Genomic DNA, 18,266 nt, shown 5'->3' with positions numbered 1-18,266 from the left:
TCAATAATAAGTGCTTTATATGGCAGTGAAGCATCAAAATATTTTTCTCATAAAAAATCAATTAGGTCCACTATGCCGATTGATTACCAGCACATTAATTGAAATCTAACAACATCCTAATCCTAATTTGAACTAAAGAAATACGGTAATAATAGAAGTAATTATTATTATTGCTGAATGATGCATATTATTGCTAATAAGTCAATGAACCTAGCTTAAGCTAGTCATCATCATGTTACTCCATGTTTATTAGACTAGCCAGGTTAGTGTAACAAAATAACACAACCTTTTGATAATAATAGACATTAACAATTAAAGTGGTAGATATTTAATTTCCCTTTTTTTCCCCCCTTTAAATTAGACAATGAATTTTCAAAGGTTTGAATAAATTATTTCTGTAGTAAATAAGGTTTAATAAAAACGGTAATATTAGAGAGATAATAACTTAAGGTATCTTATTTAATTTAATATTTATAATTTTATATATAATATTACTTAATTATTTTAGTAGTAATTAAAAAATATAAAATAGGACAAGCAGTAATTAATTGCTTTTACTACAACAAAAAATTTTTAATGGTAATAATATAATAGATTACTATATATCTTATTTAACTTATGTTTTTATAGTAATTATATATATATTTTTTTTTTGAGACCATTAAAAATATCTTTAATGTCAATTATATAATTGTCATTAAAACTTTTTGACAACAAAGCAAATGATGATTAATATCGTAAATATATTAGCGACTTTTTTATCACCATTAAAAGTGATTTTTTTTAATAGTGTTTAAACAGATTTTTTTACTATTTTCTAAATATTTTTGTAATAAAGAATAACTAATGCTCCAATTTAATCCGAGTTTGATAACAAATTTAATGTGAAGCCTTTAATTAATGGGGGGAAGTTTCTTACTATTAAAAAAGGGCACCTGACAATAAATAAGAACTATATCCCATTTCCTAAGTAAGAACCTTTTAGCATAATTAAAGCAAAAGAATGAGACAAAATATTCTAATTTGAGATGTTAAATACTCAGTAATTACTTAACTTGCTCATCAATTAATTGCCATTTTAGTCGCTGCTTTTATCTTTACAGCAACTCCAATGCTAAGAAATAGAGTTCCTCTTCTGACATATGGGGACTCAATTACCATTGGAGTGAAAAGGAAAAGAGGGCTTTTCACGGAAATCAAAGTTGAGAATCCCTCTAAGTAGGGACTTGCAATAACCAATAAAATCATGTAATGTGATAAGTTAATAAAAAAAATAAAAAATATATTAAATATATATATTAAATACTTATATATCTATTTAATTAATTATTTATTAAATAATATTGTTATAAAAAAATAATAATTATATTAATTTTAATTACTTAATTAATTAATTAGGTAGGACCACAATTGGGATTAAAGTTAGTTCCTTCTAATGGAGAAGAGAGAGATTCATTGAGTTCCTATTTATTGGTTATGACGCAAAATCTGATGTGGAGTCACTTTTTATGACAGGTGGGCCATAAATAGAGACTGAAATGAGTTTTCTACTGGAGATGGTCTTAGGATTCACAAAGAGTTGCTTTCCCAATAAAGTAAAAATTAAAGATAATACTCAATTTGGTCTTTGAACTTATACATAAAATTTAATTTAGTTCATGAAAATTTAACTATTTTTTGTTTAATTTCCGAACTTTGAGAACATAGTTCATATTAGTTTCGACATCCATTTTTGGCGCACAGATATTAACAGAATACTGACGTGAATAGTCGAGTGTCATGTTAGACTCTATAAAGTGATGCTATTTTGATTTTTTTTATTCAAATAGTCCAAAAGTAATGTCGTAAGTGATATTTATCGAAACTTTTTTTTCCAAAACAAATGATACATTGTCGTTTTGAGACTATTTAAATGTCAAAACCAAAACTACGTCATTTTACAAGTTCTAGCGTGATATCTGATTGTCAATATTAGCGCTTCATTAATGCTTGGTACTAAAATTTGTCTCAAGAACTAATATGAGTCACGTTTGTAAATTTTAGGAACTAATTAGAAATAATTAAAATTTCAGAGATTAAACTAAGATTCATATGTAAGTATAGGAACCAAATTGAATGTTAATTTTAAAAATTATCCATTGTTGTGACTTTCTAAAGTTAATAAATCCATAAAGTTGCTCTTATTTCATACAAGATCAAGTGATTCATTGTAAATAATCACTAATTTTTTATTTACTTTTTCCCCTTCTGATCATCAAATTCGTTGGGTGGGGAGTGTGGGACATAGAAATTAGAATCCAATAAATCTTTGTTTTTGGTGGAACTGGGTCCAGTGCTCTTCTTCATTCATGTAGGCTTTATTATTATTGGGCCTCTTCCTCAGTTATGGGCCTGTTATGGTCCAACTATCATAATCCAAAGTAAAAAATGTCCCATATGTTGGACCCAGAAAAGACAAAAGGTATGCGTCCGAAAAAAGACGAAAAGTTAGAAAAAGCATTGTAGAAGACTAGAAGAAGAAGAACCGAAAAGAAAACCCACATGAAAAAGTAACTTTACAATTATTATTGGGCTTTCTGAAGAGAAAGGGTAATTATTAACTTGATTCATAGGCAATAATAATAGGAATAGTTTTTTTTTTTTTTAATTAATCAAGTTGGATTCAAATTCTGAATCTTGTGCATGCGACAATTCATTGGTCAGCGATAAATTCTTGGGTTATTGGACTGAGGAATACCATAAGGGTTTGAAAAATTGACAGGAAAAAAATTAAAAATAAAATTGATTTATCGAGATTATGATTAGAAATTTCCACAAAATGATTGATTGATAGAAAGCATCGAACGTGACACACAAAATAAACGGGTTTCTCATGCATCTCCAGGACTCCAACTATTTCACTCTCACCTATCACCTATGCTTGGGTTCCAGTTAAAAGTTAAAACCGAGATAAATTTGATGTTAAGTGTTGAATACTTTTTTAATATGTATTTTGTAATGCAATAAATATTACATACATATAACATAATGGATTAGCAAAATTCTCTTTTGTTTTCATTCTAAATAATTTGTTAACTTACTCCTGTTTTATCTTTGAATTTCAATCAAATGCTTAAACTTACAAAAATAACAAAATAAATTGCTAATGTAGGAATAATTGGAGCATTTAGCCTATATTACTCATCACAAAATTACCTTTTGATATCTCAAAGGTCATTGTTTTTTTATTTTTTGATTTGATCAAAGATAATAAGAAAAAGAATAATGTAAGTTAACAGAAATTATTTTTCTTATGGATGCAAGGGTGGTGTATTGGCTGGATATTGGTCAAGGAAGAGTATTGCCGTAGTATGGAACTCACGGTCAATACGTCGAAGGCGTGGTACCTGAGCGAGTGGCGATGTGGCAACCGCCGGGGGCATGCTTCCTGCGACGTGGTGGCACTCCTTCAACACGCCAGGGGTGTGCTGGCTCACCACGGGAGACGTGGTGCTTGGAGACCCGTGAAGCACAGCAGAGATTTGCGGAGTTCCAATGCTGTTGCTGCACCACGCGGGGGGCGTGTTGCAGACTGCCGGCATGCAGGGACAGCCCTCCTCCGGGATCTAGCGAACTCTCTCCTTCTTCTATATATATGCATTCTTCTTCTTTGTCATTGTTAATCAAATAGGTGGTGAGGCAAAAAAATTAGAGGGAAGGAAAGAAGTGTGGGCTGTCTAGTGTATAGGTTTAGGATGAGAAGAGTGTAGTGAGTAGTAGTTAATAGTAGTGAGGTAAAAATTTCTACGGTGAAACATTTTTTTAGTTTAAGGGATTAAAAAAAATAGTATGTAATTATATGGCATTTGAGGAACATATTATCAACTATTTGCATCATCCTATTTATGTAAGTTGGCAAATTTTAATTTTTTCTGTATTTAAAGTTTATTTTTTATGTATTTATATTTTTTTATGTATATATATTTTGTAATGAGAATATTATTATAAGGATTATTATTTAATTAATGTAACATATATTTTTGTTGATGCAGCCTAACAGGAATTTGTTGGTGTGTAAACTGGATCCGCCACAGTCGTGGAATCCGATGGTGGAGAACTACTTACGCGCTACGGGATTCTATCACGTCTCTAGAATTGGAGTCATAAGAGGATTTCACCCCATGTTAGCTGCTCTGGTTGAGAGGTGGAGGCCAGAAACCCACAACTTTGTATTGCCGGTCGGTGAGATTACAGTGACATTAGATGATGTCGCTCATATATTCGGCCTACCCATTGATGGAGAGCCTGTCAGTGGATGGACAGATAGTAGTGGCGACTTCCTTCAAAGTCATAACATAGCGATATTCGGTCATGAGCCATCAGTCATTCATTCTTCGAAGTCCTATATAAAGTTGGGTTGGGTTCGACATATCAGAGATGCAGAGTCGTTGGACACTGAGGAGTCCACCAGGAGATACGTCAGATGTCAAATCTTCTGTTTGTTAGGGTTGACCCTATTCCGCTCCAGCAGAGGCAGGCGGGTCGGCCGTTTCGACAGATGCAGGTGGGTCGGCCGCTCCTACAGAGGCAAGTCGTTCGGGAGCTCCGGGGGTGGATGACTCAGTTCGAGGTCACCCATATGACCTACGGACGGAGCAAAATCCACCTGATAGGTATACTCCATCGCGGTTCGGTCAGGACATTATGGGTAAGGGATTGAACTACTTAGCTGGAAAGAAGTGAGCTTCGGTTTAGGTTATCTAGATTTTATTTTCAGAATTAAGTTAATGTAATTCGTGTTTAATGTTTGGTTTGTTAACATATGTAACCTGTAGTTCTTTTTTTTGTATATTAACTTAAGGAAATCAGTTAATGACAATATTAAGCAGACATTAAAATATCAATGGATAGACTTCAATTGAAAAATACAAACACGTCTAATTTCAAAAGCATCAACCGACAAAATGCAAATTAAAAAGTACAAACATGACCACATTAAACTACGAACCAGCACCACTCGGTCCAGCACGCTGCGGACACCTATTCCGACTATGACCCTGAGCACCACAGAGACGGCATATCCGAAGACCACGCATGTCACGTGAGTCCATTTCATTCAAGTATCGGGTCAGTTTGGGACTGCCTTTAGACGTTCGCCTCAGGGCGGGATTAGCGACCAATGTGGGTCCCTCATAAGCAGGCCATGTCTTGGGATCTCATAATGGTGTGAACTCAAATCTATATACCTTACGAACCTCCGTCATCTTGTACACATCATGCACATACAACTGCCAATCGAGACGCTGGTTAGCACAGCAAGCAATAATATGGCGACATGGTATTCGTTCAACCTGAAAGTGCCCACAGTCACACGTCCGTCGCGCAAGATCAACAACTAACACCTTTTCAGTAGTCATTTCGCGCACCTCAAACACCTCATTTCGTCTATCAAAGCGGTGCACAACCATATTCCCAGCCTGTTGCATATTTGCTTCTATCCGCTGTTGCGCAAATACGGAGTACGTAAATCCAGCACGCTTGGTTCGTGAGTCTCGGCACTCTTCCGCATAAAGAGTTCATTTAACCTATAATATGTTGCTCGAAACAGCGCCAACACAGGTAGATTACGGGCACCCTTCAACACTGAGTTAATGCACTCGACAAGGTTCGTTGTCATATGGCCCCATCGATGTCCCTCGTCGAATGCCAATACCCAATGTCTGAGTCCGATGGCATCGCACCACCTGGCATATGCATCGCCTCGCTCTTCCAACCTCTTAGAGTTGATATTGTACTCCTCCACTGTTCTTGAATACCCTATGTTGACAACAAGCTTCTGCAAGTGAGGGACTTTGAATGCCCTTAAGAAGTTACTGCCGATGTGTCTTATACAAAACATCCACCATGCTCTTGGAGTTTGCCAGTCACCACCGGAACGATTAACTGCTACCCGTATTGACTCATGCCGGTCTGAGATCATACCCACACCGTCTTTTCTAACAACATACGTTCGCAGATTCCTGAGAAAGAAGTGCCACGCATCAACTGTCTCCCCTTCCATCAAGGCAAAGGCAATAGGCACAATGTTCTGGTTCCCATCTTGTGCAACAACGACTAGAAGTGTACCTTTGTATTTTTCGTATAGGTGTGTGCCGTCAACCTGAACCAGGGGCTTGCAATGCTTGAATGCCCTAATGCATGGATTGAAACTCCAAAATACACGATGAAGTATTTTTACACCTTGTGCCTCCTCATTTCCGTTGTACAGTGGTTGTGTTTCTATTTGGACAACTGAACTAGGCATCTTCTGCACCATGACCGAGAGCCACCATGACAAGGCTTGGTAAGAATCCTCCCAACCACCGAAAACTTTGGCTATGGACTTCTGCTTTGCCTACCAAGCCTTTCGGTAACTGATGGTATAGTTGAACCTTGACTAGACTTCCGCAATTATAGATTTCACCTTGATGGACGGGTTCGTCTCGACCAATGGCCTTATAACCTCAGCAACTGTATCCGAGTCCAACTTGGAATGATCTTGTGAAATCGTTCCGATCGTGCACGTGTTCCCAACAACCTTTTTTTCATATCAAGTTGGCTCGGATAAGCCAGTCACATCCACGCCCGTACATCTTGCATTTTGCATAGAACGTCTGTGACTCAGACTCATACACATTATAGTCAACTCCTCTAGATATAGTGAAACTTCTAATTGCTGCGACGACCGACTTTCTAGAACTGTATTCCATTCCAATCCGAAACTCTCCGTCCTCAGGATCAGCAACGCCTACAAAAAGCCGAAATCATCGTTTATTGATCAATCCAAAGTATAAACTAACAAAAACTTATTACTTAGTCAACACGTACCAATGTTTGCATATTCCGGAAACTCGGGGACATGCATCGCGTCGAGATCCAACTCACGCATAAAAGGTGGAATCCCCATCGGTTGACTGCTCGAGGGATGAACCACTACATTCTCTGCTGCTGCCTCAATTTCCACATCACCATCCTCATCTTCGTCGCCGGCTTCATGAGTGGCTTCGAAGTCCTCTTCGCTGTCACTATTCATTCAATCGTACACTGCAGCTCTATCATCATCTATATCTATATCATTTTGAACCGCTACTGGCTCTACAGCTTCAAACTCAACGTACAACTCAATCTGTGGGTGTCGCATTTGGGTCTGCCGGTGAATTTGAAACATATTCTGCATACTCGCTTCATCAGTGATCGGCATGGTATCAAACTATACTAGACCACCAAACACTACAACCGGATTCCGGTACAGGATTCTGCTCACTCTCATTAACGTACCGTTCTCCATGGTTTGACAGAGGCCGTTCTGCAGCTCCATTAACGTCATCGTGCATGGAACCACAAACAAAAACGGATTCTGGGACACAAACCTCACTCCCTCATGAGTATTATGTATTATCTCACCGTTGCGATACACCACCAAGTTTGCGGTACCCTCCATTACACTAACAACAACCTCAAAGAACACTGAAAACACACTCAACTCTTATTCAGTATGCAAAACACCATCGAACTCTGCCTTATATAAAGGGGTGCACCTAACACGTCCCCCACGTGCTGTCTGCCTCAGCCAATCACACTTTGACACGTGTCAGAACGCCCCTGCGTGCTGACTCAGCACGCCCCCACGTGATGCATACTTGGACCAATCAATTTTCGACATGTCAGCACGCCTCCTGCATGCTGTGTAGTTGGCTCAACCACATCGTGCCACCTAGCTTCCATGCCCCCTGCGTATTGTGTGTCCATCTGACACGTCCATGTGTGTGTAATACACACAGTATCTTCATTTTCATTTTCAGCCAATACACCACAATATTTTCCATATCCAAATTAATAAGCCGTAAGTTAATCTCTCTTGTATTTATCTTTTTTCTTTTTCCTTTTTCCTTTTTCCTTTTTCCTTTTTCCATTTTGAATTATAAATAATATTTTGTTGATATTAAGTGCTGCCGGTTTTGAGGTCCGAGTTGACTCACGAAGGAGGCCGAGTCGTCACTCACTGTCTTCTACTCTTCTTCTTCTTCGTCTTCTTCACATTCAATCTTTCAACCTTGAAGCTTGAAGCTTGTCCATGCAATGATCCACCACACCAAATCCCACTGAGATTCAAATCCTCCAATCACCCTATTCACCTTCCATCGCAACAATGATGAACCACCACGATTTCCAACAAGACCCCGACGACGACGACGGCGTCATGGAATCCCTCCTCCTCCACGATGAACCCTCCAACCCCCTTCAACCGCCCCCAACTCCTTCCTCGACCCTCCCTCCTATGCTGAAGCCATCTTCACTTCATTCGATTCTTCTTCTTCCTCCTCCTCCAACGGCACCAACCACAGTCACCACCACAACCGTAACACTTTAACCGATGAACTCCCCTCCCGATCCGGATCCGGATCTGTTTCCGATTATCTCTACATCTTCGTCTCTGACCCTCAGAAGGAGCAGGAAACCTCTGCCTCCCTCGTCCCCGGCGCCGCCACCACCTTCTACACTTACCTCATCACCACCCGTACTGACCTCCCTGAATTCGGCAGCTCCACATCCGAGTTCGCCGTCCGCCGCCGCTTCCGTGACGTCGTTACTCTTTCCGATCGCCTCGCCGAGTCTTACCGCGGTTACTTTGTACCTGTCCGGCCCGACAAGAGCACAGTTGAGAGCCAGGTATCAACAATTTCCACAGAAAAAAAACGGTTATAGTTTTAAGAGTTTGTTAGGAGTTAGTTGCACGATTGTGTTAATGAATGAGCAATTGCATAGTTTCTTTAATGCACTAATTTACTTGTACATAACAGAAAACGGTTATTTATAAGTACTGAGTTGTTAGCAGTTGGTTACATACTGACAGAGGTATGTTACTGTATGAGCGAGTGCATGGTGTCTATGGTGCACCAATTGAGTTGTTTGTGTTCTGATTTATTGTGATTGTGATACCAGGTGATGCAGAAGCAGGAGTTTGTGGAGCAGAGGAGGGCGGCCCTGGAGAAGTACCTAAGGAAACTGGCTGCACACCCGGTAATCCGGCGGAGTGAGGAGCTGAGGCTGTTCTTGGAGGCAAAGGGAAGGCTGCCGCTGCAGAAGAGCACCGATGTGGCGTCACGGATGCTTGACGGGGCAGTGAAATTGCCAAAGCAGCTGTTTGGGAGTGAAGTTGCTACTGCAGGAGAATTGAGCGAGGTGGTGCAGCCTGCAAAGGGTGGGAGGGACTTGCTTAGGATTTTTAAGGAGCTGAAACAGTCTGTTACGAATGATTGGGGTGGGAGCAAGCCTTTGGTTGTGGAGGAGGATAAGGAGTTCTTGGAAAGGAAGGAAAAATTGGTAGAGTTTGAGCAACAACTTAGCGGTGTTTCTCAGCAGGTTTGTGTTCGCCTAGTTTTGTTTTTTTTCCCCCTCTTGTTTTGGGGGGTTATTTTCATTTAGGTGTTTTGGTTGGATGCCTTGGTATTGTGGGGAAATGGTGGTTGTTAATTTAGGTGATTGAATTGAAAGACAGAAATTTAATTACTTATGCAGCAATGCATGAGTTATTTTAAACTGAATTATCGGACCAACAAACTTATCTATTTTGAAGTCTCATTGCCATATTTGTTGTGGGAAATGATTACACTTGCGGTTTTGGCTGAATTATACAAAGAATGGCATTGTTATTCCTTCTATAAATGCTGAATTGGATTCTGATCTTGGTTTTTATTTTATGAACATTGATTTGCAGGCTGAGTCTCTTGTGAAGCATCAGCAGGACATGGGCGAGACAATGGGTGAACTAGGGTTGGCTTTTGTAAAACTTACCAAATTTGAGACAGAAGAAGCTAGATTTGATTCACAGAGAACACGGGCATCTGACATGAGGAACGTGGCAACTGCAGCTGTTAAAGCAAGCAGGTTATATAGAGAGCTTAACACACAAACAATTAAACATTTGGTAAGTACAATTTATAATGAATTAGAATTTTTCATATGCCACTTCTTGGTAAATCTACAAGAGAAATTTCATCATGATGGCAGAAGTGTTAGCTTCCTAATATATATACCTCTCAGGCTGTCATTTTGAAGTAGAGTTGTTGGTGAGTATTAATTCTATATGTCACAGGATAAACTACATGAATACCTTGGGACAATGCTGGCAGTCAACAATGCATTTGCTGACCGGGCAAGTGCATTGTTGACTGTTCAAATGCTCTCATCAGAACTAGCTTCTTTAAATTCAAGGATTGAGAAGCTTGAAGTTGCTTCATCAAAAATATTTGGAGGTGACAAATCTAGGATGCGAAAAATTGAAGAGTTGAAAGAAGCCATTAGAGTTACTGAGAATGCCAAAACATGTGCAGATAGAGAGTATGAACGAATAAAGGTAACTTTTTGCTTACCATTTTTGTAGTTCTGTTTTCCCTTTCCAGGGCATCATAACTGTTACTGTTCCTTATTCTTTCAGTTCAAAGCCTTCTCTCCATATTAATATATATTTACTTCCAGAACGGGCTACTATACAATTCATGTCTCTACTAATAAATTGCTGTCCTTTTATGCTTTTATTTCATGTTTCAATTATGTAATCTAGGGAGAAGAAAATTTGGCAAACTATAACTCGACAACCAAGTATGATACTTTCATTGAATTTAAAACACTCATATACCCCTTCTAGAAAATTGACTTTAAGATACTATCAAAATTTATCATTTAAGCAATCAAAGCATACTAAAATGTAAATACCATCTTTGTCAAAAGCCTTCATAATAATTTGGGATCTATAAATTTCTTCCCCACAACTTTCCAGTAGTTTACATTTTACAATACCAGATGAAAAATATAGAGTATGGCCAACTACATTATTTTATGCATTTTAAATTCAGTAACAGATTTAATCTCTATTTCTGGATCTATTGCCATCCTAACATGTAAAATCTATAAATTCAATAAAGTGATAAGATAGGTTTCTTATATATGTGGGTTACTGGGTTCCTGTAGAATGAGATAAGTGCACTGATGGTTAAACCTGGTTGAAATTTCTGCTTTATCCGATATATTGTTTGGGAGAAATTCGTATATTATCAATAACCAACTGCACAGGACAGATCCTATGAACGATTTGAAAATTAAGCTGATTAATCTGCTACCATGGTATTGGTCATTTATCAACTCTCGATGTGGAATATGTGCAGGAAAATAATAGGAGCGAGCTTGAAAGAATCAACAAAGAGAGGCATGATGACTTTTTAAGCATGCTGCGAGGATTTGTCGTTAATCAAGTAACATATCATTTATCTTCTGTGTCTGGTAGACTTTTGTATTTCAATGACCATTATCAATGACACCATGCATTTTACAGGCTGGCTATGCGGAGAAGATGGCGGCTGTGTGGGAGAAGCTTGCAGAAGAGACTACTGCATACTCCAAAGAAGCAGCTGAATTGTAGTTTTTGCTGTACATTTTTGTTTATTTGATTTCTAGTTTAGAACAAACATTTTACACGGCAAACTTAGTTTTAACTTTTAAGTCTCAACTATTTAACTTCTAACTAATCAGAGTTGTATATGCATCTTCTTTTACTTTAGCTTTCGGATTGGATGTTTTACTGTCAAGTATTTGGATAAGTTCTATTTAATACATGCAAATATTTCCATTCGAGTCCTGTTCAGCATTTACATTTCTTTTTTTGTTACTACTTTGAGATGGCATAAGCTACCTGAGTGGTGCACGGGAATAAAAAATGAATGCAAAGGCAAGATGAGATCATCTGCTGTGTAGAGAGGGTGAAAGATATCATGTTTTTGTTTGTTTATATTTCTGTGCATGTGTTATGACAAAAGTACCAAATATTATTATGTTCCTAGATTTGATTTCCCCCATATGATTTTAAATGCATAATTGATTCAAAACTTACATCTCCCTCAACTTAGGCTTAAAAGAATTCTTGTTCAAATAAAATTTGATGTGATCCCTTATCACCCCATTTCTCAATTTCCTACTTTTTGCTAATTGCGCTTAGCACACTTCTTAGTTACACAAATGATCAGACAACTTTCTTTTGGCTTTCGGAAGAACTAATTTCCATTATCAAATGAAGTGTTAAGGTAGAAACACTTACTTAATCAACAGCAGTATTTACAGACAAACAATCAAACAGGCAAAAATTAACACAAGAATGAAAGAATTGACGACACACTTAAGTCCTACCCACTTCTACTAACTAAAGACCAAAGAACGAAGGCAACTACAAAACTTTTTATAGCACCCCTAACACACTACTTAATATCATTCGCTAGTTGAAGGGATGCCTCCATCATCACCAGAACTGGCTGATACTACCTCTTGCCTAATCTCTTCCAGCTGCTGGAGCACTTGCTGTGCTTCTGGCCGCGCCGACGGAGTAGGATCAACACAGTGCAAAGCAAGCTTCAAAGTGTTGAGCAACTCATCCCCATTTGTTGATGCATCCCTCATCAACTCAACATCAAACACCTCATTAGTCCACTCCTCCTTCACAATAGAGGCAACCCATTGTGGCAAATCCACACCATTCATAGCCTCACCCGGTGGCTTACCCGTTAGGAGTTCTAACAAGATAACGCCAAGGCTGTATACATCGGTTTTCGTGTTGGCTTTCTTCAGCTTTGAAAGCTCCGGCGCCCGGTACCCCAATGCTCCGGCCGTTGCAATCACATTGGAGTTAGCCGCAGCTGTCATCAACCTGGAAAGACCATAGTCAGCTATCTTGGCATTTGTGCTCTCATCAAGCAACACATTGCTGGAGGTGAGGTTCCCATGTATGATGTTCTCACGAGAGTGAAGGTGGAACAAGCCGCGTGCCATGCCCTGCGCTATTCTCATCCTTGTTGGCCAATCAATCACTGTTTCTGGTCCTCTGGCTGCATCAAAATGAACAATAAATTTTCATGATCGTAGCAAACTTGGTTCTATCTCAAAAAGAAAATGCTAGAACTTTAGACTTACCATGTAAGAAGGAAGCAAGACTTCCATTAGGCATGTAATCAAACACAAGAAGCTTTTCTCCTTTGGGTCCCATGTAATAAGCTCTTAGGGCCAAAAGATTTGGATGTCTAATTCTCCCTAACACAGCAACTTCAGACTCAAATTCTCTCTGACTTTTTGTGATCTTTTCCCTCAATCTCTTAACTGCAGCTTGGCTTCCATCCTCCAATGTAGCCTTGTAGACAGTTCCATAGGTGCTTTTTCCCATTATCTCTGCTGTTGCACACAAGAGGTCATCGGCCGTAAAAGCCAATGGTCCATCGAAATGGACTAGTTTCCCTCCATTCTCACCACCAGTTTCGACATCACCGGCTCCAGCTGGAGGAGAGATTCCCTTCCCTGTCCTTGTTGTGGTAGCTCTCGTTGCAGCCCGGTCTTGTTCCGCATCCGATGTTGATCTTTTTCTGATAAGGCAGACTAGCAGGATGCAGCAAATTGTTACCAGGACTACAAGGAGCACCCCTGCCACTATAAGAATTATGTCTTTGATGCCTAGTTTCTTATGATGATGTTGTTTAGATGATTCAGGAGTTGGGACTATGACTCCTTGTGAAGGAGCTTGTGAAGGACATGGATTTGAAGGGCTATAGCCACATAATTGAATATTTCCCACAAATGAGCTTGAGTTAAATTTGTTGGCAAGTAATGTGGGAACAGGACCAGATAGATTGTTGTAAGAAACATTGAAGGAATTAAGACTAGCTAGATTCGCAAAGGAATCTGGAATTTCGCCACTGATGTTATTCAGCGACAAATCAAGTCGCGTAAGTGTTGAAATATTTCCAATACTATGAGGAATGTGGCCAACAAATTGGTTTCTACTCAACACCAGAACAGAAAGATTGTGTAATCTTCCTAAAGCTTCTGGGATTTGACTAGTAAAGTGGTTGTTCTCTACATTCAACAGAGTGAGTGAGGATAAATTTGATATAGTAGCAGGCAAGCTTCCATTGAATGCATTGTTAGAAAAATCTAATGTCTTGAGCCTAGAAAGTTTTCCAATTTCAAATGGTATTTCTCCACTAAAATTGTTATTACCAAGAGAAACCTCTCTGAGTTCAACTAGGCTTCCCAAAGAAGGAATGGTTCCACTCAAGAAGTTGTGATCTAAGATCAAATTCTGGAGCTTAAAGAAACCATTTTTACCACCCCATGAGTTAGGAATTGAACCTGAGAGATTATTATGTTGAAGAGAAAGGAAAGTCAAAGAAGGTAAACTAGTTAAGCTAGATGGTATTGAACCATTGAAGGAATTGAAGCTCAAGTTGAGCCAATAAAGCTTGGTTAAATTGCCAAGAGTATAAGGGATTTGACCAGTGAGTAAATTGTTGCTGAGGTCTAAAGATTGAAGCAAAGGACAAGAACCTAATGAAGGAGGAACAGAACCAGTTAGCTTGTTGTTGAAGAGTTGAACACCTCTTAGATTGGGAAGAAGCCCCAATGATGAAGGGATTGAACCACCAATTTGGTTGTCATGAAGACTTAGTTTTCTGAGGCCTTGAAGTTGGGAAATTTTCTGAGTGATGTGTCCCTTCAAACCCTTCCATGGAAGCTGGATCACAATGACTTGTCCTTGAGCACACTTGATTCCAGCCCAACCACCTGAACAAGCTCCATAGCCACTGTCATTCCAGCTTTTCAAGAAGCCTTTTGGGTCAATGAGTTCTTGCTTGAATGCTTGAAGGGCTAAGAAGTTTGATTGTGTGACAACCACTCCATCCCAATGGTCATCACACAAAACTGGCTTCAATGGCAGCAGCAGAATCAGGAATAACAACCACTTTAGATGGTGCCAATGTGCTACATTTCTCATCCCAAGTTGATAAATAACCTGCAAAGGAAAATGGTAAGAGTTTGAACAGCTAATGTAGCAAGAAGAAGTGAACTATACTAAACTAAACCAAAACAGATGATGTTGAAGTGATTACTTGATTGTTGTTGTTGTTCTCTCTAGTAGTGTCCATAAGACACTGTGGTTGAGAATGTAGGAGAGGAGAATGGGGAGTGTGTGGTGCTAATCCTATTCCTAAGAAGAAACATGGAAATGAAACAGGAGAACAACAGTTGAATGAGGAAGGGTTTTGTAGTGAGAGTAAGTAGCAGGAAAGAGAAAGTCTTGCAAGACTGAGAAGTAGCACGTGATTGTCATAAGTTAATAACTAGAAGCTTGGGTTAGATTGAAAAACAGTTATTATTACTCTACATTACTTAACTACTAAAATCTTTACTAATATCTTGTGTTTAAATGCTAGGTACATCTAAAAAAATTAGTTATTAAATTAATTATTATATATTTATATATGATAATATATATTTAATTTATTTTTTTTATATAAAAAGATTTCATAAAATTAATTATTTTTTTAGTTTATATATTATATTTTAATATATATCTGAATTTAATTTTGATACACAGACTGCATAAAATATTTTACATAATTATGCAATCGCATTCGTCTTTTTTATGATTATTCGTATCGTTAATGAAAATAATAAATTATTTTTTATGATATGATGTTACGTAATTAGATGCACGTGTAAAATTATTTTACATTAATATTACATTAAAATTAAATTATACATATTTTATAATAGTATCTAATTTAATAAATTGATCTATTAATATGATAATGGAATCAATAATATTAACATTTTAACAATTGTTGATGATGAATGGGCGCGTCGAGAGCGTGAGAGAGAGAGAGGGAATCTTGTTTTGGGAAGAGAGAGAGAGAGAGGAGAAAGAAAAACTGGAGACAAGTTGTCAGAAAGGGGAGATAGGAGTACAATACAAGGCTCTCTTTGTTCTTCTTACAAACACAAACGGCTACTTTTTAATTTTATTTTATTGAATGAATGAATGAACGAAGGTTTGATTTATTTTGAGGTTCCAACACTCCTTTTTCGGTTCTTCCTTTTAGTTGCAAGTCCGCACCCCAATGTCCCAACGGCTAGTTTCTTCCTCCCTTCTTTTGTTGGTCCATCTTCATTACTATTGCTTCATTTGCTTCTCTCTCTCTCTTCCATTCCTTACCATGAAACGCAAACTTAACTGAAATGACCTTGTTGCCCCTTCAATTCAGGGTTGACAAGTGACAACACATCATTCTTGACTCTTTTGAAGCTCAGTTGAAGGGTTTGAAGCATTAGACGGTTAGACCATCTCGGGACAAAACTCATCACCATCTTTATTTAGGATTCATTTGACATAAAAAAAAAATAATACTACATCTATTTTGATGTGATAAATAGTAAATAAAAAATTAAAAACTCAAAATATTTATCTCTTTTCTAATAAAAAAAGATTAAATTTGGTCTTTATTATGGTTTTTAATTAATTAATTAAAATAAAATAAATTAATATAATTATTAATTTTTTATAATAATATTATTAAAATTTATAAATTAAAAAATAATTTTCTATTTAAAATATTTAATATTCAAAAAAATTTAATAACTTCGTAAATAACGATAATACACAACATATAATTTAGGGTAAAGTACTAAATTGGTCCTCTAGGTTTGGGCGTAATTTTGTTTTGGTCCTTAAAGTTTAAAGTGTTCTATTTGAATCCAAAAAAGTTTCATTTAGTATCAATTTAGTCCCACAGTGAGGTCAAAATTAAATAATTAACAAAATGTCCTACATAACAACAGTTCAAGAACAAAAGATAATCTGGAGAACAAGTACAAGCTCCAGAGACACAAAATCAACCATTGATGCATCAATACATTTATTTATCATTTTCTTTAGTTTTATAGAAAATATTTTATTTATATTATAAAAAATTAATAAATAAATGTATTGATGTATCAATGGTTGATTTTATGTCTCTGGAGCTTGTACTTGTTCTCCAGATTATCGATTTTGTTTTTGTACTGTTGTTATGTAGGACATTTTGTTAATTATTTAATTTTGATCTCACTGTGGGACTAAATTGATGCTAAATGAAACTTTTTTGGATTCAAATAGAACACTTTAAACTTTAAGGACCAAAACAAATATACGCCCAAACCTAGGAGACCAATTTAGTACTTTACCCTGTAATTTAAGGTTGAATTAATTTACAACGTTATTTAATATAAAAAAATAGTTAAACTCTATAGTTGACGACGCATATTGTGAAATTATCGTGTGTATTTAATTAAGTCTTTTTTCAGTTGTTGATGTCGCTATCTATTTTGAAGTTGGGCATTTTTTTGGAGAAATTGATGATATAGTGCAAAGTTTTTTTCTCCCAAATGAGGTTGCGATAAACCATTTTCAACATCGTCTTGAGCAAAATTTTTTTGCATAAATGTCTCTTTCATCCTCAACAATCATATTATGCAAATATAATACAAGCTCTCATTATGTTTGCAATTTTTTTCTTTTTGAAAAGCGCGTTGAACCACGTATAATTGCAGAATGTGTTTGCAACACTCCAAATGCTCGCTTCACGTCTTTTCTTTGCCCTTCTTGATATTGTGCAAATAACTTGTGTTTCTCCCATTTTATCTTTCATATTGATTTAACAAATATGGCCCATTCAAGATGAATATCATCTGCTAAATAGTATCGCATAATATAATTATTACCATTGAAGTGAAATTTACTTCCGGAGCACGATCATTTAGAATATCATCGAATACTGGTGAATGATCTAACATAGTGATATCGTTATTTAAATCAGAAACTCCAAAAAATGCATGTCATATCCAAAGGTCTGAAGATGCTACAACCTCAAGTACTATAGTTGCAATCTCACGATAACCACTCATGTACATACCTTTTCACACCTTTGAATTTTTTTCATTGCCAATGCATGCAGTCGATGCTACCTAACATGACAGGAAAGCCACAAGCCTCTGCTATTTGTAGTAGACGTTTACATAATTTGAATTTGGTTTTCGCAAGTATTCATCCTCGAAAACTAAAATGACACCTTTAACAATTTTTTTTAAGCATTCAACTGTAGTGCTCTTGCCTATGCATATGTAAACTTCAACAGCATTAGCTGCTACTTCATATGCTAACATCCACATCGCAAAAGTGCATTTTGCAATGGTAACAAGCTTCTTCTCCTAGTAGAATCGACCCTTTGTTGGAAATACGAATAGACATTTGAGAGAGTCTCTACTATCCGAAAGTATACGTGTCTTCTCATTCGAAATATCCGTCAGAAAATGTCAGCATTATACACAGGTTCATCTGCAAAATAATATTTGAAAAGACGATTATGTCTTGCTTCTCAATATCTGTTAATTCATCT

At 37.2% G+C, this 18,266-nt stretch overlaps 3 protein-coding genes across 3 annotated transcripts; 1 reads left to right on the top strand and 2 right to left on the bottom strand.

The window, feature by feature from the left end:
- On the bottom strand, window positions 5,474–6,295 carry LOC107606672. The gene has a single exon (XM_016308710.1). The coding sequence runs from the start codon at window positions 6,293–6,295 to the stop codon at window positions 5,474–5,476; it is 822 nt and encodes a 273-aa protein (XP_016164196.1).
- Window positions 8,245–11,649, top strand: LOC107606673 (sorting nexin 2A; the record flags this gene model as incomplete). The annotated part of the gene is made up of 6 exons (XM_016308711.2): window positions 8,245–8,688; window positions 8,962–9,381; window positions 9,737–9,946; window positions 10,115–10,375; window positions 11,184–11,270; window positions 11,351–11,649. Coding segments are annotated over 6 exons (1,509 nt in total), but the record flags the coding sequence as incomplete, so codon positions are not given.
- Window positions 12,060–15,157, bottom strand: LOC107608849 (probable leucine-rich repeat receptor-like protein kinase IMK3). Its single transcript, XM_021107250.1, has 3 exons — window positions 14,943–15,157; window positions 12,976–14,845; window positions 12,060–12,890 (listed from the first exon to the last, which is right to left on the bottom strand). The coding sequence occupies exons 1-3, from the start codon at window positions 14,976–14,978 to the stop codon at window positions 12,277–12,279; spliced, it is 2,520 nt and encodes an 839-aa protein (XP_020962909.1). The 5' UTR covers window positions 14,979–15,157; the 3' UTR covers window positions 12,060–12,276.

Source organism: Arachis ipaensis, chromosome B07 (genome assembly GCF_000816755.2).
Source record: "Arachis ipaensis cultivar K30076 chromosome B07, Araip1.1, whole genome shotgun sequence".
In the NCBI taxonomy this organism is placed as follows: Eukaryota; Viridiplantae; Streptophyta; class Magnoliopsida; order Fabales; family Fabaceae; genus Arachis; species Arachis ipaensis.
Note: the sequence above shows the minus strand (reverse complement) of the source record. Positions and strands in the feature narration are given on the sequence as shown.